Raw genomic sequence first — 25782 nt, 5'->3', positions numbered from 1 at the left:
ACTAATAAATACTCAGTGCATGCATCTACGCTCAGTAACATCTCTGCATCTTGGTCTTCGTAATCTAAAAGGTGACTTTACTGAAAGCTGCTGCAATCAGCGAGAGGTCAAGTAAACACTGCATCTGTCTTGCACAGACATCATGGCTTTTGTCAAGAAAATGTGACGAGAATATCTTCATTGCTTGTTTAGATCAACACTGAATACTGCAGTATTACAGCACATGGAAGTCTATCAAATACCCTACCAACACTGCTTTGTTTTGTCTATTTTTCTATTTCTTAGGGAAATAAACCATGACTATTTAGGAGCAGCACAACTGATAGGAGCAGATATTCCAAACTTAAGTTTTACTGCCATCCACTGTATGTGAAACAGAGGAAATGGTATAAAATTCCAAGCTAGTGTTATCACAGAGCATAGTGTAATCAGAGCACCTTAAGACTTCATATTTTAATGTTAATGTGTAGCCTCTGCTTCTACTGTGCATTTATTATAGCTTCCTTTCTGCCTTAGTGGATGATAAAGATGTCCTGTGTGGCATGGTTATTTAAAAAACAAAACAAAACATGCAGTTCACAGAATTCATGTGTCTTACTTGTAAAAACCTACTGTCATTTTGCGCAAGAATGTAAATGTATAGTACCTCTGTATCTGCCTCCATGTAAAGACACTGCAGTGGAATGATTCAGGAAACACAAACACACAAGACAAACTGTGAAGAAAATGGACTAGAACAGCACCAGTCATACCACCAAGAACTGTGAGTTGCGTAATATTCCTGTGCATCACTATATCTTCTATGCTACGAGAAAGGTGAATACTGTACATTCAGAGTACCATCAGATCCAGCTCCGACTGAACACCCAATGGGACTTTAAGTTCATTTAGCTTAGCACTTGTCCGCCATCTGCACACTTAAACAGAAAAAGTTGAAGTTTTGAACTAATATGTATTTTCTATGCTAGAAGAGTTGTTGCATCATACGCCTGTACAGTTTTGATGAGGTTTGGATGAAAAAAGTGTTAATGTGAGCAAAGAGCAGAGTTCAGTTTAAGTCATTTAAAAGCGTCTTCTCTACTCACTCCACCAAAAAGTGTAAACAGAACCAGGACCTACAGGAGAACAGCTGCAGCAAATGTGGAAATACCAATGCATGTGGAATATAGCATGGATGTTTTCTCCTTGTTGTGATATAATCCTCATTTGGGGGGAAATTTAGGTCGGCAAGGCTGCAGCGTGTTACCATGACAACTGGAATAAACCCATGGGAGAGCAGGGGAGTGCCTACAGAGATGGAGAGACACCATACAAAGAAAACACCACTCAAGATCTAACACAGATAGATTATGACAGAGTTCAAAGATTTCTGAAAAAAAAAAAAAAAAAAAAAGCTTACAGTCTGAAGATCTGTCATCTCATCCAAAGGCTTTAAACAGCTGCCATTTTTTCATGTTTCGGCTCTTTTGGGAATTAATGATGGTTCAGAATCAATAGCCAAACACTGTTTAGGTCCAATACTGCAAAATAATACACCAGCTCTGTTACGGTTCTGTGAAAATCCTGGATGTCCAACAGGATGACTGGACACCTTCAACTTTCCAATTTTTTTATGCCCACAAGTTGAACAACTAACTATAGACTTAAAAAGTAAATAAATTCATTTTAAGCAGTTATCACCAAATTTAGAGGTTTTCACACAGCAGCAACAGTTTGCTTTCATATATTTTCCTGAGTAATTTTTCCATCTTTGAGAGTATTCCACACCTGCCTCTGCATCCCAAGAGGATTCAACATAGAGGGAAAGTACTATTAATAAACCGTGAGATCCCTGATCCGACATAAATGGGGCTACAAAGACAAATACCTGAAAATGGAGCAAAACACATTCACTCACAAAGCTTCTTCATATCAGATCCTGGTTCAATGCAAAGGAATGGATAGAAGTAAATGGAATCGAGCAGAAGAACCCTACGTTGTCGCAGCCAGAGCTTATGTTCCAGTTGCTACGCTGCTGCAGTGTTGCATGATGGGTTATAGTTGATGATACTGATGGTGATGTCATAGGCTCATGTGTGTGTGCATCTGTGATCAAGTCCTTGCTTTGCACACGACTTGGAGAGCTGGAGTGGGAACTTAGCCGAGCTTGGTGATCTGTAGATCTCCTTGTATCCGTACTGTATCGATAGATGGCAAAGATTTCACTTTGTGATAAAAGTCAAAAAGCTGGTGTCCATCCACGAATATCCGGAACCTCTGGTGCTCGCAGTGGATCTCAATCTGTAGAGAAAAAGAAGAAGACTCATGAAAAAGGAAAGGTATAAACAAACAGGAAAAGGTAATGATAAATCATTAGCAGAGTTAACAAGTTGTGCCAGGCACAACAAACCCCGCCCCTCGCACATATTGTTGCTTATTTAGGCATTGATCCAGCTGATGTCATCATGTCGTTGCGTGTGCTGATGTCTGCATATCAATTGCCTCTATATATGTGCCAAGTTTGAAGTAAATTGAAACAAAATTGATGTTTTTATAGACATTTGAAATTTCACCCATTAAAAGTAAATGGGGAAAAAAAAAAAAAGATTTAAAAATTCATAAAAAATTTTTTTTAACTTTGACCTACTTTTCCCAAAATGCAATGACATCTATTCTGGGTCACTTGCAATCTATAAACCCAATTTGGTATGAATTCAACCAATAGTTTTGCTGCTGGAGTGTTAACAAACAAACCAAACCAAAAACAATACCCCTTGCCTCCCCTTCAGGGGGGTGGGGTAATAATAAATGCTGTCATCAGGTTAATGCAAATCAGCACGTGTCTGAATTCACATCAAATGTGTATGGATCATTTGAACAAAGAAGAAAGAGTAACTGCATTTCTATTAAGCCCAAAGATCTGCTACTTGACTCACAGGTTTATTTCGTGCCTGTCAGAGTACTCATGCATCTCATTTATAGACAAATCAATTCCCTCCAAACAGTCTTCTCAAAGCACATTAGCTGGTTTTGCAGAATCATTAAGAAAAACCACAGGATTTGAGCTGTATCTGTAACCTTAGGCGTATTTTCAGACTTGTTCTCAGTCATCAGTAAAATATATTAAAGTACAATTCAGAATCTGAACTCAGTCAGACTGTACTGACAACTTTTTCCTTTCATCAAGCCACAAGTGGGTCCATGCAACCACTGTCATGATTTTACAAATACAGAAGTCACAAGTCCAATATAAAACTTGAATATGAACTCCAACTTAAATTTCTTTTAAATGTCCCTACACTAAAGCATTAGTGAGCTTTTCTTTAAGCTTTACTGTAAAGTTACGTCTGTGCTGTGTTTAACACTTTTTCCATGTCAAATCTGAACTCATTGAAGGATTTGGACACATTACAAATAGTCTGGATCCAATGCAGTGTTTAATGTGCACCATGGAAACCTAAAGTCATCACTGCCCAGACACTGAAAATAGAGTTTGAGGGGAGCAGGAAACATCTGGTGTCCAAACAGCTCCACTTTTGAAATGAACTATATTTAAGAGATCGGAGATACTGTAAGAAATGATTCAGCTTTTTTTGACAAGATTATTGAGCTTTTATGTGTAGAAATGATATCAGAAACAAATGACTGTTGTAGGATGTCTGATGAATGCAGAGGATCTTTATCATTTGTCCAATCATATGTGTCTGTAATTTGTATTATCAGTGTCTAGATGATGGTTCTTCACACTAAATTAAATTCTCAATGTAAAATTAAAACAAAACACAGACGACTCCACATCCATGACTCCAGACTTCTGGCTGCACCTTGTGAACCTCAACAAACCAAAAACAAAAAAACCTCAATGCACAGCAAAATTTAGAGAATCTAATTCGAGGTGCGATCACACCCAAAGGCAGACAGTCTCTGAAGAAGAAACCAGGCCGCCTCGCTACGAAACCACAACACATCATGTGTCTGTCCACATGCGTCACAATTCATGAGGAAGTTTGTTGGAAGCAATCTGCATGACAACCTTAATCTCCAGCCTGCAGCTTTTGACAGAGTCATGACTGGGCCGACCTGCTTCGTCACGATGCGACCACGAACAATGGCACTTTATCGGAGACCTGACATTATGTAACTAGAGAAAGGGATCTGCTCTAAAAATATAATCACACTGGATTTTATGTCTCTGTGTTTGTCTGAGTGGAAGCAATGTGCTCTCGGTATGATATGTATGTGTCCCACATGTGAAGAACGTTCTGTTGAGAAATAACACAATAGATAAAACAAACATCTGACGTTCAAGGCAGAACCAGTAACAATGTCCTTTTGACAAGATTTAAAGGAGTGATATTTTGTTTTTTTAAATGGAATATGCATTTTAAAACTTTTCCCTGTGGTCTACATAAACTGTAAATGCTATGCTTGGGTCTGAATTCTACATTAATTCAACTCCACAGGTCCATCTTCAACCCTATTTCTGAGTAATGACACCAGAAAGGTCCGTTTTGAGCACTGGGCCTTTAAATACAAATGAGCCACTTCACACCCCACCACCTCCAGGTTGTTGGCTGTGCTGCTCTGTCCTGCTCAACCACTTGTGTTTGTTAACACAACCAACAACTGAACACTTAAGGTAATCGGCTCGAAGTTTGGACATATTTTCAGTATGGACTAAAACCACTGCTGCTGACAAACAAATATGGTGTACTCGCAGAAATGTTTGTTGGAAGTCTTGACCTTATTTGTGCAAATGTCGTGACATAACTAGTTATAGACCTAACAAATTAAGCAGCAATAAAAACAAATTGTAGAAATTCACTCAACCAAAATGAATATTAAGATAGCTTTGCAGGACCTGGAGAGTTCAAATTCAAACTTTTTGAACTATTAGGGTCCAAATACACAAATAAATGTACCAAAGACTAATAAATGTGGGTTTAGCTAAATACGACCCCTTTAAGACTAGTTTCCACTAAATTACATCACTGTATATTTTAGCCTGTTGACATGAGTGCTTTTCATGTGCACACTCAGAATTATTAGAGCAGAATATGATGTTAGAAAGTCCTCGGGTCTTAGGACAATTACTCATCGTGCATATGTGCAGCTGCTGCTCATCCCCCAAACTGCATCCAACACAGCAGCTGATGCAGCCTCTCATGCAGAAAACAAACCTCTACATATGATAAATAATGCATGTCATGTCGTATGGACAATCCTTTTAATATAGTGTCAAATCAAAAGCAGAAGAATCTCCAGTTTTCAGGTGGATTTTGATCGGATGGCATATAATACTTTGCTCTTTTTAACCTCTCATAACACTTCAGCTTTGGAGACTACATACCTAACAAAAACTCCAATTGAGCTATAATGCAAGTGTGTAAAAAAAAAAAGTCCCATTAACAGAAGCACAACGTTTTATGGTAAAACTGCAAAACTGCATGTGACTTGACTGAATGAAACATCTGTTAGAAAACCTCAGATCACCCTTGCAAGATAAACAGCTGAACAAATTCAATGAATAAAGCACTATATAGCAGAACTGTTTCAATTGTGTAGAGTCTGTTAATGCAAGCAACACATCCACAGGTTAACATCATCCAAACTGCTCATTTTTAAGCCAAATCAAAGATGAATGCTAGGCAATAAGCCAAAGGTATGGGTTACTCCCTGGTTCAACAATAAACTACAATGCTGTAAATGGAGTTTTGCAAATTGCATAAATATATATCTACATACTATAGATATGTCTTATTGTCCAACCACTTTTGTACCGAAATGTCAAGCCATGTAAGCCAATCTTGTAAACTTTCAATTTTAGGGACTTCTTTGCTGTCATACCTAAAGGAATTATGTTGTTTAAAAGATATATTAAGGTGGAAGAAAATGTTACTATTATAACAAGGTATTCGAATACATTTTTTCAGGTTTAATCATGAGGTGACACATTATCCCGTAATATCCCGCTTAGTAAAAATTGCAGAAATCTGTCCAACAATAATCCTGAATAAAACAAACTTTACCCTAAAAGGCTGATCAGGGATGAATGGAAAATAGGCAGTGGACGCCTCCTCCTCCATCCATTTCCCAGACACTCGGGCATTGCGCAGGAACTGGCGGTCAGTGAAGCGGGCGGTGAGTTTCAGGGCCACATCGTACGGAGACTCCCCCTTCTCTGAATCCCGTCCACAGGTCAGGCTCACATCGAAGCTGAGAGAAGAAGAGGATTTGAGGAGTCAAAACTAAGCAGCATGAGGGTATCAGATGTTGGACAGGAGCAAAGAAGCTAATCCAGGCTCAACCATATTCATAATTCTGCTTCTGCTGTGTAAGAGCAAACCAACAACATGGTCATTACAAATAATCCCTTACTGATAGTTTTGTTTACCCCCCTGCAGCTTTGCATGATTGTGTCTAGTGTAAACATCGAGCGGAAACGAGTGTGGGCATGATTACAGTAACAAAGTTGCTGAGGTTTGATGCAACAATGAAGACAGTGTGTGTGTTTGGGCCCTGGAGTCGCTCCGACAGCTTGGACATTCACATGACCTCTGGTACAGATACAGTGCCAGCAGCTAAACACTGAACATGATGAGGTCATGGGGGAAGTTTCTTCCAAGTCTGACACAAGTTTCCATCTAGGGTAAAGACACACCCAAAACAACTCTGCTCCAGTGGGTCTTTTTTTCCCCCCTTTTCTCTCCCTGGTGGTGAGGGAACGCCCTGTCTATGCATACTTAAAAAGCACCCATTCTCCTTGGCTGCCCACACATTACTCACTGTGTCCTGGAGTGGATGTTCAAGTCTGACTGGCCTACCAACAAAAAAAACCCTATCTACCTCCACTATCACACAGTATGGATAGAAATCTGTTAGAACAAAAGGCTGCTTTAAATAAAATGAGCTACAACTGAACCCAGATAAGGGCTGTGACAGTGTTATCTTACCTGTCTGGCTCCAGGTCAACAATGCCCATCACTATGATCTTCTTCCCTGGACGCATGCCGCCCCGGATGCGTCCGCTGAATGGCACGGTCTATATTACGCACAATAAACGTAAGCAATTAGACCCATGTATACCAAAGTAAACATCGAATAAGCACACTGAGGAGTCTTTCATACCAGGAGACGTGACAAATCCTCCTTGTCCGGGGAGATGAGGCCGGGATTCCCCAGGGAGTCGTTCAGGTGGTCATCTTCCACATTCTTCAACACCAGTGACAAAAACACAGCATGCAAATGGTAATTTATCACCACATATCACATGGATGTAAATTGGCCTGATTGAGGATTAACCGGGCCTGAATGTATCAAAACACACGGTGCATGGCCTGACATGCGGCAGCCCCCAACAATGACGAGGTGGGTCAACTGGCAGCCCATCTGACATGTTACAGACTCCTGTTGTGAGCCATGTGAGATAAGAAATTAGGCGATCGGTGGATAAATTAGCCGCATCTCGTTCGGGAATGCGGTGCAAACCTAAATGCGCACATTGAGAGCGCCGGCTGAGCGGCCTAGGTGAGCACACACTGCCGACGTATTTACCCACAAACCTATTGAATTTCCTAGTTCCTCCTCGGTCAGGGATGAAAGAGGAATCGCCTTGCGCTCAGAATGCGCACGGTGCTCCACATTTACAAAAGCGCCGGATAATGGGCATAACGGTGCGTTTGGATTTGCACCTCCAGGCCCGCTACGCACAGAAAGCAAACACCGACACATTTAAACCCCATCCTGGTGGAAAAGAAAACCCCAAATACTCACTATTCCGTCGTTTTCCGCTGCCTGCACCGCCATCTTGAGCAGAATCGCATAGGATGCTTCTTATCGGAGCAGAGGCTGCCCTGCCGGGGAGAGGAGTGGGTCAGCGTCGTGGCACTGACTCAGCGTGGAGGAGGATAGTCCTGTTCCTGCTCCCAGTCCTGCTCCTATTCCTGGGTCTCCACGTCTGATCTGGGCAGTCAGATCTGTGTGACCCTGCAGGACATCCCTCTGCTCCTCTGTCTGTCTCAAATGGGTGGATATCTGCTGACGTATGCTTTATAATAATTACAGACTAAAAGCTTAATCCCCGTCTGTTGAAAAGGCTAATCAGACAGATTTTCCTCCACCCTTCACCCAATTAGGTAACACGCCCTTTGCACCTATTTTGTGTTTTATAATTCCTACTTAAGTTTTTTTTTTTTTTTTTTTTTTTTTTTTTTAATTTTTTTGTTTGTTTGTTTGGCACTTTCCACAGAAGTGTGCCATTCATTCATTTATCCACAGTGGGGCTGCTCTATTCCAAATGATCCAAACTGTGTACACTCAATATTTTTCAATGATTAAACACTACTGTGGCCCTGTGATGTCAGGCTATAAATAGACAGGTTTTTGTGCAGTTGTAGGCCTGCAACAATAATTGAATTTCATTGAATGAAGTGGACATTCCCAATCTCTCTTATTCATTGACTTGTGCAAACACCCCCACCCCTCACCCCGCCCACCGCCCCTTCTGCCTCCCCTCCCTTCTGTCTCCCCTCCCTTCTGTCCCATCCTGTGCATGTAAACCCTCCATTTCTGACTCAGTCTCTTCCTTTATACCGTGTCTTCGCCAGGACAACCTGCTGTGGTTTATTGATGGAGTTCGCCCCCATGTGGATTCTTGAACGCATCACTGGCCAAAGTAAAACATCTAGATGTGTAATTTAGTGATGAAGTATTGCAGCCAAACAAATGGCCAAAAGTGTTAATTGATATATGTTAATTTGGCACTTAGTAATTGTAAATAGTCTTGGTTGTCTCGTTTTTGGGGGGAAACATAAAAATATTGTATCACACATCATCTAACATGACATCTATTCAGCCAACTCACAAGCATGGCTGTTCTAAACATATTCTCAACATTATATTCATCTTTATTATCTTTATTATGAGTAATTTTAAGTGTTTTATATTAAGTGCATTCATACATGCAAACACAATATTTACCTCTTGCACATCTTGTTAATGACTCGAGCCTCAGGTATAATCACATCATTTATCTCCTATCTCACCCCATAATTTTACAGGCGAGACTACTGTTGCTTACAGTGACGTTCACTTCAAAAACAGTAAAACCTTTTCCAGATTTAGAATTTAGTTTGTCCCTTCTAGGCTACTGTAGAAACATGGTGGAGAATTATCAGGAGAATTATAATTTATGTTCAAAGTCAAAGTTCAAAGTCAGAAAATAATGATTCCTAACAATAACAAGAATATGTGGATTTAATTTCAGATTTTTTTGTCCCAAATAATGACAAAGTAGTTCACATTCACATTTTACACTGAAATTTCCAGTGCAATGTCCATGTTTGCAATTGAGGTTTGCAGAAAAAAAGAAGAAGAAATGTAGATTCATTTTGTCATGATGCTTGTAGTCATGTATTTCAAACATGTATTTTTCTGAACAATCTGGGGAATTCATAAGGACCTGGTAGCCATCCCAGAAATATGTGATTGTATGTGGAAGCTACAGTCTAACAACAGCAAAACTAACAAAATATTCCCTCACAAAAACAAAAATAAAGACATTTTTATTGATACCATCTCTTCTTGAGAAATATTTTAAAAGTTGATTTGTTTTATTACTTCTTCTTTTTAAGTTTTATTTCCTACATTATCTATTATCATTGTCTATTTCATTAATACAGAATACAGTATATAGTGCAATTTACAATCCATACAATACCTTTTAGTAGTGCAATAACAGTTAATTTTGACATTATGTTGATTTCAAACACAAGAAACCTTATGTAAAGTCAGCAGTAGTAAACTATTTTTGATGACTATTTATTTATTTGTATTTATTATGACTATTTTAAGGCATTCATTGATTGTGTGTAAGATGTTTATAATTTTATAATTAACAAATGAAACCAAAATCCTACAATAGAATAGAATAGAATAGAATAGAATACTTTATTGTCATTGCATGTCATCCATGACATCCCTTCCATACACATCAACACAGTCACACATTATAACCTTTAAGGTGTATGTTATACAATACTGCAAGTAGGTCGATAAAAGTTATGCATAAATTAAGAAGTAAAATACATTTGAAGCTTTAGTTAAAAAAAATATTGCTATGGTGGGGGTTAGAGGAATGGAAGGCAAGAGTTCAGTTCGTAGATGGACTCGGGATAATAAACCAAACCAAACCAAACCTGACCGTGATAAATTATAGTGGTGCATGACGAAATAGTGCCCCTATCGGTGGCAGGAGAAATTACACAAAATACCAGAGACAGGTGTCAGGAGAAATTAGATATATGATACATAATACAAGATAATGTACAAAATTACTGCATCTGTGGGTGACAATATAATATAAGTGGTTATACATGGTTAGGTTTGAGCACAAATATATAAGAAAAATATTATAGAAAAGGTTTAATAAGACACTAATAATAATAATAATAATAATAATTATTATTATTATTATTATTATAATAATAATAATTCAGTTTATTTATGGCCTTCTTAATGGACACTCAAGGTCACTGTACACATATAAGCAGAAATACGAAGAAATACAATCAATAAAATACAAAGACACTCAATAAAAGATGATAAAAGACAAAAAGACATGGACTGTTCTAATCTTTTAACACAAAACGTACAAAAAAAAGAAAAAGAAAAATTGACTCTTTTCTGACAGACATCTGTAGTGCTTGGTGTCTCTCTGACGGTGTTTACTTTGAACTTTGGCCATCCTCTATAAAACCATTCCCGCAGCTCATCCCTCTCTCCCTCCCTCCTTCCCACCCGCCCCTCTCCGTCTCCCCACGCAGCGCCACAGCCGGCCACCCGGTCCGCCCTCCGCGCTGCAGCCATGGCCGCAGAGGATGCCGGTCAGGATGATGTGACGGCCGGACCTGCAGACTGCACCGAGATGGAGGAGCGGGTAAGATCATTTTGCACAGCTGCGGGTGTTTTCTTTGCAGTTTCATTTCGGACAGATCCGTCCTCAGCGTCAGGCCTTTCCAATCCCACGCTGTCACAACCTGCCCGAGATGGAGACAAACTCCGCAGGATGCAGCTGCAAACAACCGCGATGCTTTTAGATTTTTTGGTTACAGCACATTTGGAGATTTTTGAGCTGGAGGGGGTGTGCATAGATTGGTTTTACGCAATGAGGGCATGAACGTGTGGAGGGTGGGTGCCGTGCGCGTTATCACTGCTGCGGCGTTCGGTCCTGCGTGACGCCCTGATATAAGAGAGAGAGAGAGAGAGAGAGAGAGAGAGAGAGAGAGAGAGAGAGAGAGAGAGAGAGAGAGAGAAATGAAAGTGCAGCAGCTGGTCGGTGGATGTAGGCTACCGAGCTTATAAATAGCCCTGCAGTGTCCACTCTTGACAGTTTCTGCTGTGGATATGTGTCTGAGTCGCCTCGGTCGCTGAATCCGGAGAGATTGCGCGCCTGTCGAGCACTTTTTCATCCACTTGGCGGTGACGCAACTTGGCCACAACTTGGCAGGCAAGGTAGGAATTCTTTGAGATTAGCAGAGCTGAGTATGAATGAAAAGAGTAGCTTTGTTTGGCCTTTTGAGGTCATCATTAGAGGAAAGTGTCCACTCTGCAGAGGCACAATGTGGTGTTTCCTCTGATTATAGGTCTGTTCATCCTTAGGCAAGATTGAGGCTGAGATGCATATGACCTGAAGCAGAAAAAACTGGAAATCTCACTTATTTAAGCCTGTAAATAAGTGACGCATGTATTTATTTATAGGTCAGTAATGTATAATTGCTGTAGGCTGAGTGAAGTTGCATGCTCCAGGGATGTGGATGAGAGTGTGTCTGTGTGTGTGTGACGTGGATTCATCATCTATTCACCGCCTACACTCCCACACTCAACCTGTTCTTCTACCTGAATTGTTTGTCAGCTGATGTTCACATGCTCTTAAATTGTTTTCCTGAGTGTGCAGACTCACTCATCAGCCGCTCTGTCTCCTTGCAACTTTTCCCTCTTGTCTTCATCTTCTGTCAGGGTGAGTTTGACTAACTTCCTGTTTATAAGGTGATAATCTTGTATCAGTCAATTTACATACCAGAGATGTAGTTTTAAGTACAAGATGGATAACATCAGCTCATCATCTGAAATGATGAGAGACTGGCTGTCATTTTTTCAGAGATAATACTGTATATCTTGCAGATGTAGGTTATAATGGCAAAGGTGAGGCAAGCCGAATGCACCAGATTACGTAAAGCAATCTCTCTAATCTGCTCACTGGAAAATAGAAATGTTGGATTAAAGGAGGGAGTTTGCTCAAGAACTGGGGAAACCCGTGAAAGACTGCTGTTATTACAGATTACCAGCCAAAGGATTGTTCTAAAGAAGCTTGAAAAATGCATACAAACCACACTGAAAATGCACATTTTTATTTTGCCAGAAATTCCTGCATCTGAGACTAATGGGCTAGAGGGCAAACTCGTTTTGTCCCTCTGCTTGCATTCTTCACAAAGCCTGATCTGGTCGCCTCCCGTCGGTAGTTAGACACCGGGTTTAGTGAGAATGGTTTGCATTTTCTTGCACTAAAGCCTGTTTAAAGCAGTGATTGAGGTGTGTACGTTTGCACAGGAATGCAAAGTGTACAAGAAAGTATAGTTTGATACTTTAACATATTTTAGTTTTTGAAAAATGCAGTTTGTGCCAACACTAAGTCCCTAATACATGTCTTTAGTTGCTTACTGCAGCATGAATGTATGAAGTTAATTTACTAAAGTTTTGCTCTTTCAGTGTTTGATATAAGCACATGACAACTACTGTAGATATTGTGGCTGTATTTTAGTAGGAAAAGAACACAAGGGCTGTGTGTGTGCTCTCTATTCAATGCCTTTAATCTAAGATGTTGCAATAGCTGAATATTTCTCCTATATTGCATATTGTCTTTCATTTACACACTCTGCTGCCGAAACTGTTTGCAACTTCTCGTATGTATGTTGCATTTTTGTTTGTTCTGTTTCTTATAAATATCCACCAGGACTTCCCTTGTTGACACAAATACCAGGCAGACTTTAGTTTACTTAGTGGTGATTTTTGTTCTGCTGATAGCATTGTTTAACAATCACCAGCTTTCTTTTGTTCCCCACTGACAGACAGGTACGGTATCTGTTCAAAACCACAGCTCTTATAAACACCCAGTGCTGTAGTGGAGTTTGTTCCAGACGTAGACATATAAATAAGTGTTTTTGACTATAAAATAGAGAAGGAAGTTGTTTTCCAGCTTAAGCACAGTGTGTTCCTCTCTTGCAGCTGAAGGAGGGGAGTATGACGGCTGATGTGGAGGCTGCTCTGCCTGCTGGACAGGGGGACTCGGCAATCCTGTGTAGAGATGTGTGCCGGTCGTATGGCAAACTGAGGGTCCTCAGCAATCTCAACCTAACTGTGCCACAAGGACAAATGTAAGTGAAGTTAAACCTGGTTTCACGGCAGTTATTTGAAGTTGATAAAGCAGTGTTTTGTTTTTGTTTTTTCACCACTTAGTTAGAATAGGCCAAAAGGAACAACAAGAAAAAATGTCTCTGTGTTTTCCTTGGGAAAAGATTACATATACACTCAAACTAGACAAACAAGAAAGATTTCCAAGTATTTGCTGCCCATTTATAAGCTTTCTAAGGCGCAAAGATTTATCGCAAATGTTTGATGAGGCTCAAGGTTTTTGCTCTCGTTTTGCTGCACTAGTATTCAAGTACTTGTATCTAATCTCTGCAGATGAATGTTGAATAGTACTATTGTGATGTGTACCCATAAGTGTACTTCCTCTCACACTTCAGATGTATATGTGAAGCATATGTTTGTGCTTTAACAACAATGTGTGAACATAATTTTGCCTTAAAAAGGATGAACTGTTTATCTTGGTTTTAATCATATAATTATTTGCATGCTTTTCTAATATATCTATGTACAATTATTTCATTTTCATAATGTATGTTGAAACATATTCATACATACCTTATACATAAAATGTATAATGTAATGTATAAACATGTTTGTTGGAAAAGAAAAAGATCAACAGGTGAATGAAGGCATTTATCAACTTTAGACCTTTATGAAGCTTAAAGGAAAATACTGTTTACAGTCTCATCGCCACCTTATAACCTGTAGCAATGGACTTGTCCATTTTCTCCCAGTTGGTGGATGTTTTCTCAACATGCAAATCATACTGACATTCAGCAGCAAAACCTCCAGCAGCCAAAACCAGTTGACTCAGTTCTCCTGTGTCATGTAAATCCTGACTGATCAGATGCACAAATCTCCTGTTTGTTAGTCACTGTTCCCAAATGAATTTTTCACTAGATTTAACCTTTCTTAAGTGATTTATTGCCATTTATTGTAATATTATTCTCTGTATTATATATTTTTTCAGTGAAAATCATGTATTTTCCTATATTTAATTCACTGATCATGTAGATGTTCATAAAAGCTCATAGGGAATTCAAAGGTAATTAAATTAGAAACAGAGAAAACTGAAGAAAAAGTGACTTTTTCAGCCGAATATATCATTAACTGAACATAAACCCAGTGTCTCCATTCACTGTCATTGATCCAACTCCATGGGTTTTACTGGTGAATCAATGCTGTAGAAGATGATGGTGTTTCAACGTTCACCGCGGAGCCACTGAATGTCCAAATGGGTCATATCTGATGACCATGAAAAGATGAATAACTGTATTTTACACCAGTTATTTACATGTATTGATAGGATTAGTGGATCAACAGGTATTAAACAGTTTAGATCAGTAGATGCACTTGGTCACTGTTTGGGTTTTTATGGGTTAACCTTACGTTCATTTACATTTGTGGCTCATTACGTCTATGGTAAGAAATTACAACCACCTGCAACTGTAGTTAAAGATAAATGACAATGCAAAGAGGAAATGATCCAATAAGATTTCATTGGGTTTATGTATGTTAGGTTTCTGCTATAGTATGTCAGAATTTAGTTCAGGTTTAAGGTTCAGTTTATATCACCAGAGCTGCAGGAAAATGATGAGAAGCCTGTGAGACAAAGAGCTTTCTGACATTTCTAGCAGGTCAAAGAAACCACAAGTGGTAAAGGTGATATAGTGTTACCTCTGGACTGTATACAGTGAAAATAATCCTTTAAGGAGAGACATGGTGGAAACTGCCTTACTGTAAGCGACATATATCCTGCATTTTATCCTTTATTCTGATGTCTTTTTTATCATTTTTGTTGTTTCTTTGGATAACTGGAAATAATTTTTGTGCATATTTTGATTTCTGAAGCCTCTTTCAGGAAATTGTTGTGCTAAAGTACATTTTTCACACTTATAGCAGGAAATTACAAGCAACTAAAACTGTATTAAGTGGTGACTCGCATGTGACCATGCTCTAATGTGACTTCAGGAGGTTGTATCTGTTTTTTCTAATTGTATCACTGCCAACTTTTGAGTTCTTTAGTTTCAACTTTTGTCTGATTTGAAATGATTGTCATTTCTGAACTTTGCCTCTGGTGCAGATTCCCTCATGTTATTTAGACACTTAAAAATGTGAGTTCCTCAAAAATGAGAAATGTTTTTCTTTGAGGTGTCTGTCATTTGTCATTTTCCTGCATGTGAGCTTCATCTCAGAAGATATATTTGAGCCTAGAGCTTACTTGATCTCAAAACTCATACATACTGTGCTGTCATTCCTGGAATAACGAATTAGATGAGAAAGATTGGCGAGAAAGCACGTTGAGTCAGAAAACATGGTGCCTCACGTAGTACCACGAAAATGTGCTGAGGACTGCACCAAAATGATGGATATGACAAGTACAACAAAAGGTTTTCTGATATTTTTTAACAGATCTTAGAAATGTCAAAAGTGATGCATTGTTTTGTCTGGGCTGTATTCAATGAAAACAAGAGGACACATGTCTTTTAGAAACACATGTAAATAATTCACATTACAGTAATTATATGTATTTTCTGCAAGACATATTTACTGTACATAACATGATATAATTTTAGGATATTTGAAGGAAAATGTGTCACTTCATGAAGGAGCTCTGGTCTTAAACAAGAAATGTCTCTTCCTAGAGCATTTATTATATAGTCACTGATATTGGGCAACCATGCAAGAAGAACTGTCTATTTATATGTGCACAGTTAATCAAAAGTAATAAATGAATAATGAATAATGACCCTGATAAGCTTGTGATATATCTGATTGTATGTTTGTACAAGCTGCTCCATTGGTTTCTGTTCAGTTTACCTTCTTGATACAAGTGGATGTTAGTTACATCTCTGATGTGTTTAAGGCCCAGGGGAAAATGGGACACTTGCGTCACATCACTCTATATTGATTTAAAATTATTTTCATTTATTGCTACAGTTATGGTCTTTTGGGCCCTAGCGGATGTGGGAAGACCACGCTGCTGAAATGCATCGTGGGAACTCTGAAAATCTCACGTGGTCACATCACTGTGTTGGGAAAGCCGCCGGCATTTCCTGGTCATGAAATCCCTGGAAGGATGGTTGGATACATGCCACAGGTAAATTATGTAATTTCACAGTTGCTAAAAAGTTTTACCTAGAGGGATATTTAACTTCATCCATATGTGACAGGGAAGATAGTCATGATAACTCATTCATTCTGATATGACTTAAATATAGAGATGAGGTCATGTCAGTCAGACTTTATGTACTCATTTACCCCAACACTGAGCCAATTATAACAAATAACAGGATAAAAACAATAAATGGATATACTACTAAAGGAAATGTAACACATTCATTACCCAATGGAGTACAATTTCAGGTCATTAGATGACTTAAGTACTGTTTTCATTGTACTGTTAACTGTCATCATGAGAAGCAATACAAAATACGGTGCTTAAACATTATTTTTTATTTTATTTTATATTAAATAATAGTTGAATAAAACCAGATTTACGGTACAAACATTTTTCCCAACATAGAAAGTGAAATAACAATGAATTTGACACAGTGATAGTGCTTAGAATAAAAAGAAAATTTAAAAAAAAAATCACTTCATAAATAAAAAGAGTTAATTAGTTGTTCTGATATTCAGTAATCTTCTTCATCAGTATTTTAGTTCCTTGCCAAATGTGGATAAATTGTCAAATAAAAATCTTAAAAAATTAAATTAATTGTACTGTAAAATAAAATATGCATAGACTTATATGATAACAGGTATTTACATCTGTGAGGAATACATTTAGAATTCATTTTATACTACTACTACTACTACTACTGGTGTCTCTACCTCAGCCTGGGTTGAAGATGCTGACCTGTACTTGAATGTCTCATTACTGTCAGCTTGGATGTCCGATGGGACCGATAACACACGTGGCATGTGTCCTCCATGTGTAACCCTGAACGTCTCAGTAGGAAGCGAACTGTGACCCAGAATAGAAATGCAACACCAGTTTTGTTCTCCCCTGTTGCAGTGCAGAGTAATGCAGAAACTATTCCCTCCTGAGTCAAACAGCCAGACTGAAACTGTAAAATATGTCTCATTTAGGTATGTCAGGTCAGCCGTCTCACACTCTAGACCTATTTTCTTTGTGAAGTGAAAGTTTCCCACGGTGTCTTCACCTCAGTTAAAAATAGGCTTCACAATCCTTCTATCATGATAGTAAAATAACATGTGATATTTCCTTAATGTGCAGGACCTGGCTCTGTACAATGAGTTCACCATCAGTGACACTCTGATCTTCTTCGGTCGGATACACGGGCTGTCATGGAAGGAAACACAGGCGCGGATGGACTTCCTTATCGACTTCCTGGATCTACCTCAGAAGCACAGTCTGGTCCGAAATCTCAGGTAAAAGAGCACCTTATACAACAGACAGGCAACAATATTAAAGTTGAAAGTGAGAGTAATTTTACCCCCGTTCTGAGTCTAATTCCGTCCACTGCATGATTGAGAAAGAGGCTTAGAGTGTAATGACGGGAGACAGGAGTAGTTCAGGGACATCCAGAAACTTAAGCAGAACCATGTGAAGCTTTGAAAGGGTGAGTTTCTGTGCTGGTTTTACCACGTGAGTAAGGTCTGCTTAACAGTCAGTATCCATTTATGTGCTTACACAACTTTAGAATATCTTTTCTTGCCGTCATACAGTCATTTCCCAGAGGCAGCTGGAGCCCTGAGGCCTCTTAAACCTACCAGAGTTCACTGAGACAAAGAGCTACCCTGCAGCCTGGATTGTTTCACTGTGATGTTTTAGACAAAAAAACAAGCTAACTAATTGAGGTAGGAGATCAAAAGGCAACAACACTGGCTTGTGACAGTCCAGGGGTTGAACAGAGTGATAAAAAGGCTCCAGTTCAACCCATTAGAAAATGAGTGAAGTTTGGTAGTCTGACTGAATGACAAGTGACAGGTAACTTTTACTTTTGCAACCAAATATCATGATTTACAGTCATACTAAATGTTTTCCACTGCTTCGTTATCAGTGTGGGAAGGCACTAAAAGGTTGTAAAACAGAAGTGTTTGCATGCATTATCAACAGTCATTCAACTAAAACAACCCAAACAGCTCTAAAACATGTTTTAGCATTTATCATTGCCTTTTCTTTTTTTTTGTTTTAGTTTAGTTTATTTCGAATATGCAACAAAACAAAGTAATGATACTTAGTCCTTAGAAATAAAACAGATAGTAAGAAATCATGGAAAAAACACTTATACATATACATGAAAGCAAAGTATGACTTCATTTGCACATCTGAAAAGGAGTGGGAGGAAGTATAATTTATGTAATCCTACCCCTTCTCCACACAACAGTCCATCCTTTAGCTTCCTATCAGCATCATATATGAAAAATCAAGTCTCGTAGATCTATTATGAGTAATTAACCTCACTTCTCATCCTCACATACACATACATACACACCCATATGGACATACCAGAAAAGTAGATAAATAAATAAGTCCATACATACATAAATCCTTGAAGGCAGCACAAATAAATACACAGTAAAGTAAACAATAAGACTAAGTACACTACAACAGCAATCAAACAAAACACAACCAAACACACAAAAAAACAAGGAACAAACGAAGCACAACGCCTTCACTTGTGTTTCATACCAGTTGGATTATAACAAAAGATGACTGAAGAACCAGTGACGTTCAGAATCTGAATCATCACAGTGTGAATCAACATCATGTAAAGCATCAACAATGGTAGATTTTTCTCCTTCTGTTATGATTATATTATGCTAAGGTAACAGTTGTGCCTCAGTGAACAAAAATCTGTCTGCATAAGCAACAGCTACTTAGTTAGTTAGTTAGTTAGTTAGTTAGAGATACTTTATTGATTCAGAGGGAAATTTAAGGATCCAGCAGCAGTACACACACTAAATACACAAAACACAATAAATACAAATGCAAATATACAAGATAGAAAAATAAACTCTTACTCCTAAGACTATATATACAAAAGACTAAATACAAAAAAATGAAAAAAAAAAAAAAAAGCACATGAAGTCCATCCTTTGCAGAGCCAGTTGATGCAGATAGATAACTGTTTTATGACTGTCTGGTGCCCATGGACTTTGACACAATTCCTCGAAATAAATTTTTGCACACGGCTACATGATCATAAACTAACTCTCTTCTGTTGATCTAAAAGCCTGTGTCTATAAAATGATATGACTTGTACTGATAAGGAGATGAGCTGAAGTCAAACAAAGAGAGAGCTGCTCATTTATTATGAAAGAGAAATACCATGTAAGCTCTCCTGGATGTCAGAGACAAACATAGAGTGTGTGCAAGGTTTTTCTGTCAAGTCTCCTGTTACAGCTCTTAATACACATCCCTGATTCATTATAAAGGCCTCTTACATTGATTTTTATCAGCAGTTCATACAATATTTATAATATTTTTGGTGTAAGAGGCTGTAATGTCTCTGAGCTCTAACTTACAACAACTTTCTCAGTGGAGATTTGACAGAATATTTACCATTGAAATACACTTGTTTTATCCCAGTAACAACAGCCTCTTTGTCCTTTGCCAGTTCTAACAGTAGCATTACCTGAGAAATAGGAAACTGAAACTGCTCAGCCGACATAATATGAAAGACATTTCTGGTATGAATAATCACGCCATGTAGCACGTCTGCTCATTTTAACTTTGTCACAGTATTATTCTCTGGGTTTTGTCTTAAACATATAAGATAGATATCTAGTGATTAAAAGCTATTAGAGATTAAAGTAACAATGTACTGCTATATTATCACATTCATTTGCTTCATTGTGAGGTAAACAACACAACATGAATGAGTTTGTGTTGTTTATCTCCGTGTAGTCAGGCAGGTTCGTCTTGCAGGTTTTGTCACTGGTACTTTCATCTGGAGGGTTATGAAACACTTAGAAACGTCATAGATTCACCTTTGCCACCTTTAAGGTTTCTGCTGCAGTTAAAGACGCTCATTTCGTTTCTTTATTCTTGTACTTTTCTCTGTGACAGCGGAGGTCAAAGGCGCAGGGTGTCGCTTGGAGCAGCCCTACTTCAAAACCCAGAGCTGCTCATTCTGGATGAACCAACAGTCGGAGTGGACCCTGTGCTCAGGGCTAAGTATGCACATAATACTCACATATCTACAACAACACACATGACTGATGGTAGAAAGAAACAGAAAAACAGGGAAGAGAAAGTAAGAAAGGCATAAAAATACAGTCACAGAAAAAATTATTAGACCACCCTTGTTTTCTTCAGTTTCGTGTTCATTTTAATGCCTGGTACAACTGGACAGTGATAAAAAGTAAAAGAGTGGTGCGCCCCACTTCCATTTATAACTTTTATAATACATTTTTTACTCTTTTTATTGAAATTAGAACAATGACAATATAAAAAATTCATATACAGTATCCAATATATGTGATGTCAAAACAACAACACTACACCTGCAGTCACATGTACACACAAGCACATAAAAAAAACCTACTCTACCTACTTACTTAATATTAAAGTAATCTATAAAGGCCTGCCAAATTGAATAAAATAACTTTACATTATCTTTTAGTGAAAATTTGACTTTCTCCGAATATAAGTGTTGCATCATGTCTTTCAACAGAGCCTGATGAGTCGGAGGATTTTTGTTCTTCCAGTTTAACAGAATAAGACGTCTTTAATTTTATTTTTCTATTTTATTTTATTTTCACCTTCCCAAATTTCCGTTTTGTAAATTAGCATTGTTGTGCAGTTGATTTTGTTAATGTAAAAAAAAAGCAGAAAGCAAAATAAATAAAAAGTTTCCGAAAAAAAAACCCAAAAACAAACAGTCAAAAGATTTACTTCACAAACATCAAATTGCACCAACGACACATAGTTTTACGGTACATAGTTACACGTTGGGATAAGTGTGAACAATATATCCTACATACGTGAATGCGGTACGCATATGGCACGGCATTACCTCAACATATTAACAGTGCATTCAGGAATTCTCTTCATCACTAGTCACATCAGTGCTTGTCTCAACACAAATCCAGTCAAGCTCTTTCACTCATAATCATCTTTGCAATGTATTTAACTTAATGTTTATCGCTGCATATTTGCACTGTAGATTAGATAAGGATGTGAACCATATGAACTCATAACAGCGAATGAAGCACAAATCCAACATACTGCATTATCCAACAGAACATGTTTGTGACTTTGTTCCTGCGTTTTTGTTCAGACAGCTGAACATACAGTCACCTGGGAGAAGTGAACGTGATCACAGATTATGACAGATTCCTTTGCCCTGTAGTCACAGTAGTAAATACTGGATACACTTTTTTTCACAAGCCACATGTTTTCTAATCATTTTAGCACTAAAACAGCATTTTTCAGATGTGCAACTCCAAATAAGATTGACTTTGTAACACACTGTGAAATCTAGCCAATTTTATCCAAAGAGCTAGAAAGTAAAGCAAATCAAAATAATGTATTAATATACTTTCATCCATCCATACTGTGATCTCAGTGCATTTGTTGCCATTATAGGGGACAGGAAGTGCACAGTTTCATACCACTGGCACCATCTTCGTTATGCAGGATCTTTATTACAGCCCAAAAGTGCCACTGGGAGCAAACAAACTGTCTCATAAATCCCTGAAATATAAAATACTGAAAGAAAATACAAGGTTTAAAGGCTATGAGAAGATAGAAAAACTTACTTCTAGAACTGGATTGGTTGAAAATTTCATCATGTATTTGCACACAATTCATTTTTATTTACATTACATTTGGAGTTGTTCAGCTTGTACTTATCTGTATGAGTTGATTTTCAGTTGGTGAAAGAATGTTTTTGAGCCCAAAGCTGAGACAGGCCATTAGAATAACAGCATGAATTCTGGCAGAACTTTATGTCTTCTGTTAATCTGCATGGAAACTTTTTTGTCTGTGCAGATGAGGGCTGCAGCTCCTCACTGCACATTCAGTCATCTGACCGGTAGGCTCTATTAGTTAGTTAGTTAGTTAGTTTAGTTTTATTTTGAACACATAGAATCATCAGATAACAAAGAACCATACAACATGGTTGGACAAAAAATTTTTTGCGCTCAAAAAGGAGTGGGAAGAAGTATAACTTATAAACTCCCACCCCCTTTTCACAAACTAATAATTAGCTAAATTAATTCCACTTCCTTTGCTTTGTTAACACACTTTTTTTTCTCCAATATATTTTTACGATAACACAAAGCATCTGTACAAACCATTCACATAAACTTTTTTAGTCACCTCACACACTGTCAGATTTGCAAAATCAACCTTTTTTTTTAAATAAAACTATATCTATATGCACTTTAAGTATTTACTACAAATATAATCATTAATAAATATGATAATATCTCCTTATCATGATAGTCTGTATTAATTAATTAATTACAAATAGGCAACACACAATAATATCACATTTTTATGCATTCTTCTATATTATAACTTGTGTGCTGAGGTTGCAAATGAAAGAACCTGAAAGACATTGTTTGCAGAATTTCCACAATGCTCTGTTAAATCAAATAATCACCTTTGGGCTATTTATTAAACCATGCTCTCTGTCTGTTGTTTTAATATCTTCTAAACTTCCTTTTGTTGCAAACCCAAAAGCAAATCTAATTACTATACAACACAGAACTGATACATTTACATCCAGCTCTCTGTTTGAAACTTTTTATTCAGCACGTTTCTGCTCCATTGTTTTGCTCTGATCCCATTGTGTAAGAGTAGCACCATGTCACATCAGATCAGACGGTTGGCAGCCTGACAGCTCTAAGCTTTTTCACACTCAGATATGAAGAAAACTTGATTAAAGAGAGGGTCAAGTGTTATGTAATTTGCTTGGTCTCTTCCATCTCCTTCTAGGATCTGGCAGCATCTGGTAGAGATCGTGAAGACGGGGAAGGTCTCTGTCATCATCACCACTCATTACATAGAGGAGGCCAGACAAGCCAATGTGGTGAGATAATCCACATGCATGGACACACACACAGAAAAACATAAAATGAGTCCTTAATCAATGTAATGATGATCCGCATCCAGGCAAGTCTTTTATGTTTCAGTCCCATATGCAAAAACAAAGAGTCCATTGACATCTACTGTGTGTTGCGGAGTTAGATGAAGTTTATTGTCTATTAGCCCTGACAGGCGACACAAAGGATTAAATTATGTGAGAGTGAAATAGAGCAAAAATGCAGTGGAGATTGTGGACAGGGAATTGTACCAAAAAAGAAAGTTTTCATCTACTTATATTTCGTCTGTTAAGATTCATTCAGCTTTTAGATTCTTGAACCCAAAAGACCCAAACATCTACTGGTGACCAAAACCATCTACTGATCTAAAATATTTAATACCTGTTTATCCACTAATCCTATCAATACATGTAAATAATTGGTGTAAAATGCCGTTTGTCGTCTTTTCATGGTCATCAGATATGACCCATTTGGACGTTCAGAGGCTTCATAATGAATGCAGAAGCACCATCATCTTCTACAACATTGATTCACCAGTAAAACCCATGGAGTTGTTTGATCAATGACAGTGGATGGAGACACTTGTTTTAGGTTCATTTATTGATATATTTTGTTTAAAAAGTAACTTTTTCTTCAGTTTTCTCTGTTTTGATATGCTAACCTTTGGATTTATTCAGTATGAATGAACATCTAAATTAAATATAGGAAATTAAATATAGGAAAATACATGATTTTCAGTGAAAAATGCAAAATACAGAGGGTAATATTATAATAAAGGGTGATAAATTACTTAAGAAAGGTTAAATAGAAAGAAAAAGTCATTTGGGAACTGCCAGAAAAAGAAGCACTGGGTCTTTATGGGTTAAGAGCTGACTTTGATGGGTTGAAAATAAGCAAAGTAAAACATAATGCTATGATATGTGAATGTATTTTCCTAAAGCACAGCTGTATTTTGACTGTATAAAAATAATTCACTCATGTTTGTTTGTGTATGTTAGCACATTACTCATTTATTTCATGTGTCTATTAGTTGGTGAGTAGAGTATTGCTCTTTAACCAACTAGGGGTCAATCGGCCGATGTCATGCCACCTCAAAGATTTTTAATCTGATTGATAAATCATATGAACTCTAGCCCTGATGATGGCACAGAGTTGTATGTAATGAAGACAGGACCTCACAGAGAATATATGACCACTGTGAACAATACACAAAACACACAGTACTTCTTTATTCCCTCATATTTGCAGTGCATTAAAAGAATTGCCTTCATTACTAGTCTCATTGGTGCTTGTCATTAATCTTCTTAGTACATAACGTTTGAAGCTTTTTGCCTTATTGCTGTGTGTTTGCACTGTAGATTAGAATATGAGCTATTATGAACTCGTGTCACTGAATGAATAGCAAAGCCAAAAAAAATGCCAGATTATTACTGAACAAACAATGACTTGTAATCTCTTCAACTACATACTTTATGTTCATATTAAATATTTGTGGTTATCTTTAGGGTTAGAGTGATACATCATTAGCCAGTGAATACATCCATATAATCAGTTACAGGGTCTTCTGGTCTAATGTTACAGTTTAAAAGACAAGTTGTCTTTTGAGAACTGCCAAAAAATCCCCAATAAGGGTTTCAGTGGAGTATTTTATTGTCGCGTGATGGTTTAAATTCTGTTTAAGAGGATTTCCCAGTCCCTGCCGGAGTTCTGAGTTTCTAATATTTTTGTCTGATTTCTATAAGACACTGAAAAAGAGACTATTGTTGACTGCAGTTTAACAATGTCGCTGTTGACGCTGAAAAATCCCCCAAATCATGTCTTAGCGTTAACGTGTTAAATTCAGGTGTGAATTCCAGACTTTTAATGCCATCATGTCAACAGATCACAGAACCAGAATTAATCAGCTTTTCTTTACTAGGAAAAGTAGTGTGTGTTTCAAAGGTTGTGATGTGATTGTGAAACCATCTACTCAACAACAATGAGGTTCATGATCATTTGTCCTCATGTCTGCAGGTAAGCAGTTGCATCATCCTCTGCTCAAACCTGTGTGTCTGTTCAGACAGTTCAGAGATGCAAGAGTCACAGTGACAGAGTGGGAAAGAAGGAGATTTGTTCATTTATTTTTGTGTGACTCCTACAGCTTGACATAAATGTGTCAGCTGAAGTGGAGCACAAGGTCTCGCAGTACAACTCTGCACAGCTGAAGAATGAGCTGTGTTAGGTTGTGTCATCAGGCCCCGCTGTTGTTTCATCAGCCTTACTCTGTCTGGAACAATGGCAAGACTTTGATCACACTGGAGTTTAGTTTATAGTCTGTTCGATCCAAGAGACTGAAATGACAGATTTGTACAGAGG

The 25782-nt window shown here is 37.9% G+C and overlaps 2 protein-coding genes across 5 annotated transcripts in view; one reads left to right on the top strand and one right to left on the bottom strand.

Moving 5' to 3' along the window:
- The window catches only part of lgalslb (lectin, galactoside-binding-like b), a 10418-nt gene extending 2363 nt beyond the window's left edge, over window positions 1-8055 (bottom strand). Inside the window, exons 1-5 of one of the 2 annotated variants that reach the window (XM_030155690.1) lie at window positions 7753-8055; window positions 7108-7191; window positions 6933-7021; window positions 6009-6195; window positions 1-2280 (exon numbers count right to left, since the gene is read on the bottom strand). The exon at window positions 1-2280 is cut by the window's left edge and continues 2363 nt beyond it. In XM_030155690.1, coding sequence (XP_030011550.1) covers window positions 2137-2280; window positions 6009-6195; window positions 6933-7021; window positions 7108-7191; window positions 7753-7785 — 537 coding nt within the window. In that variant the 5' untranslated portion in view covers window positions 7786-8055 and the 3' untranslated portion in view covers window positions 1-2136. Of the gene's footprint in view, window positions 2281-6008; window positions 6196-6932; window positions 7022-7107; window positions 7201-7752 lie in introns of both variants that reach the window. The other variant, XM_030155689.1, reaches the window with a different exon arrangement.
- A 530-nt stretch (window positions 8056-8585) lies between these two features.
- abch1 (ATP-binding cassette, sub-family H, member 1) overlaps window positions 8586-25782 on the top strand; it is a 40738-nt gene continuing 23541 nt past the window's right edge. Inside the window, exons 1-7 of one of the 3 annotated variants that reach the window (XM_030156042.1) lie at window positions 8586-8653; window positions 10803-10915; window positions 13261-13409; window positions 16345-16504; window positions 17645-17799; window positions 20444-20551; window positions 23321-23414. In XM_030156042.1, coding sequence (XP_030011902.1) covers window positions 8608-8653; window positions 10803-10915; window positions 13261-13409; window positions 16345-16504; window positions 17645-17799; window positions 20444-20551; window positions 23321-23414 — 825 coding nt within the window. In that variant the 5' untranslated portion in view covers window positions 8586-8607. Of the gene's footprint in view, window positions 8654-10802; window positions 10916-11265; window positions 11491-11740; window positions 11996-13260; window positions 13410-16344; window positions 16505-17644; window positions 17800-20443; window positions 20552-23320; window positions 23415-25782 lie in introns of those variants that run through there. The other 2 variants (XM_030156043.1, XM_030156044.1) reach the window with 2 other exon arrangements.

This window comes from Sphaeramia orbicularis, chromosome 15, assembly GCF_902148855.1.
Source record: "Sphaeramia orbicularis chromosome 15, fSphaOr1.1, whole genome shotgun sequence".
Lineage (NCBI taxonomy): Eukaryota > Metazoa > Chordata > Actinopteri > Kurtiformes > Apogonidae > Sphaeramia > Sphaeramia orbicularis.
Note: the sequence above shows the minus strand (reverse complement) of the source record. Positions and strands in the feature narration are given on the sequence as shown.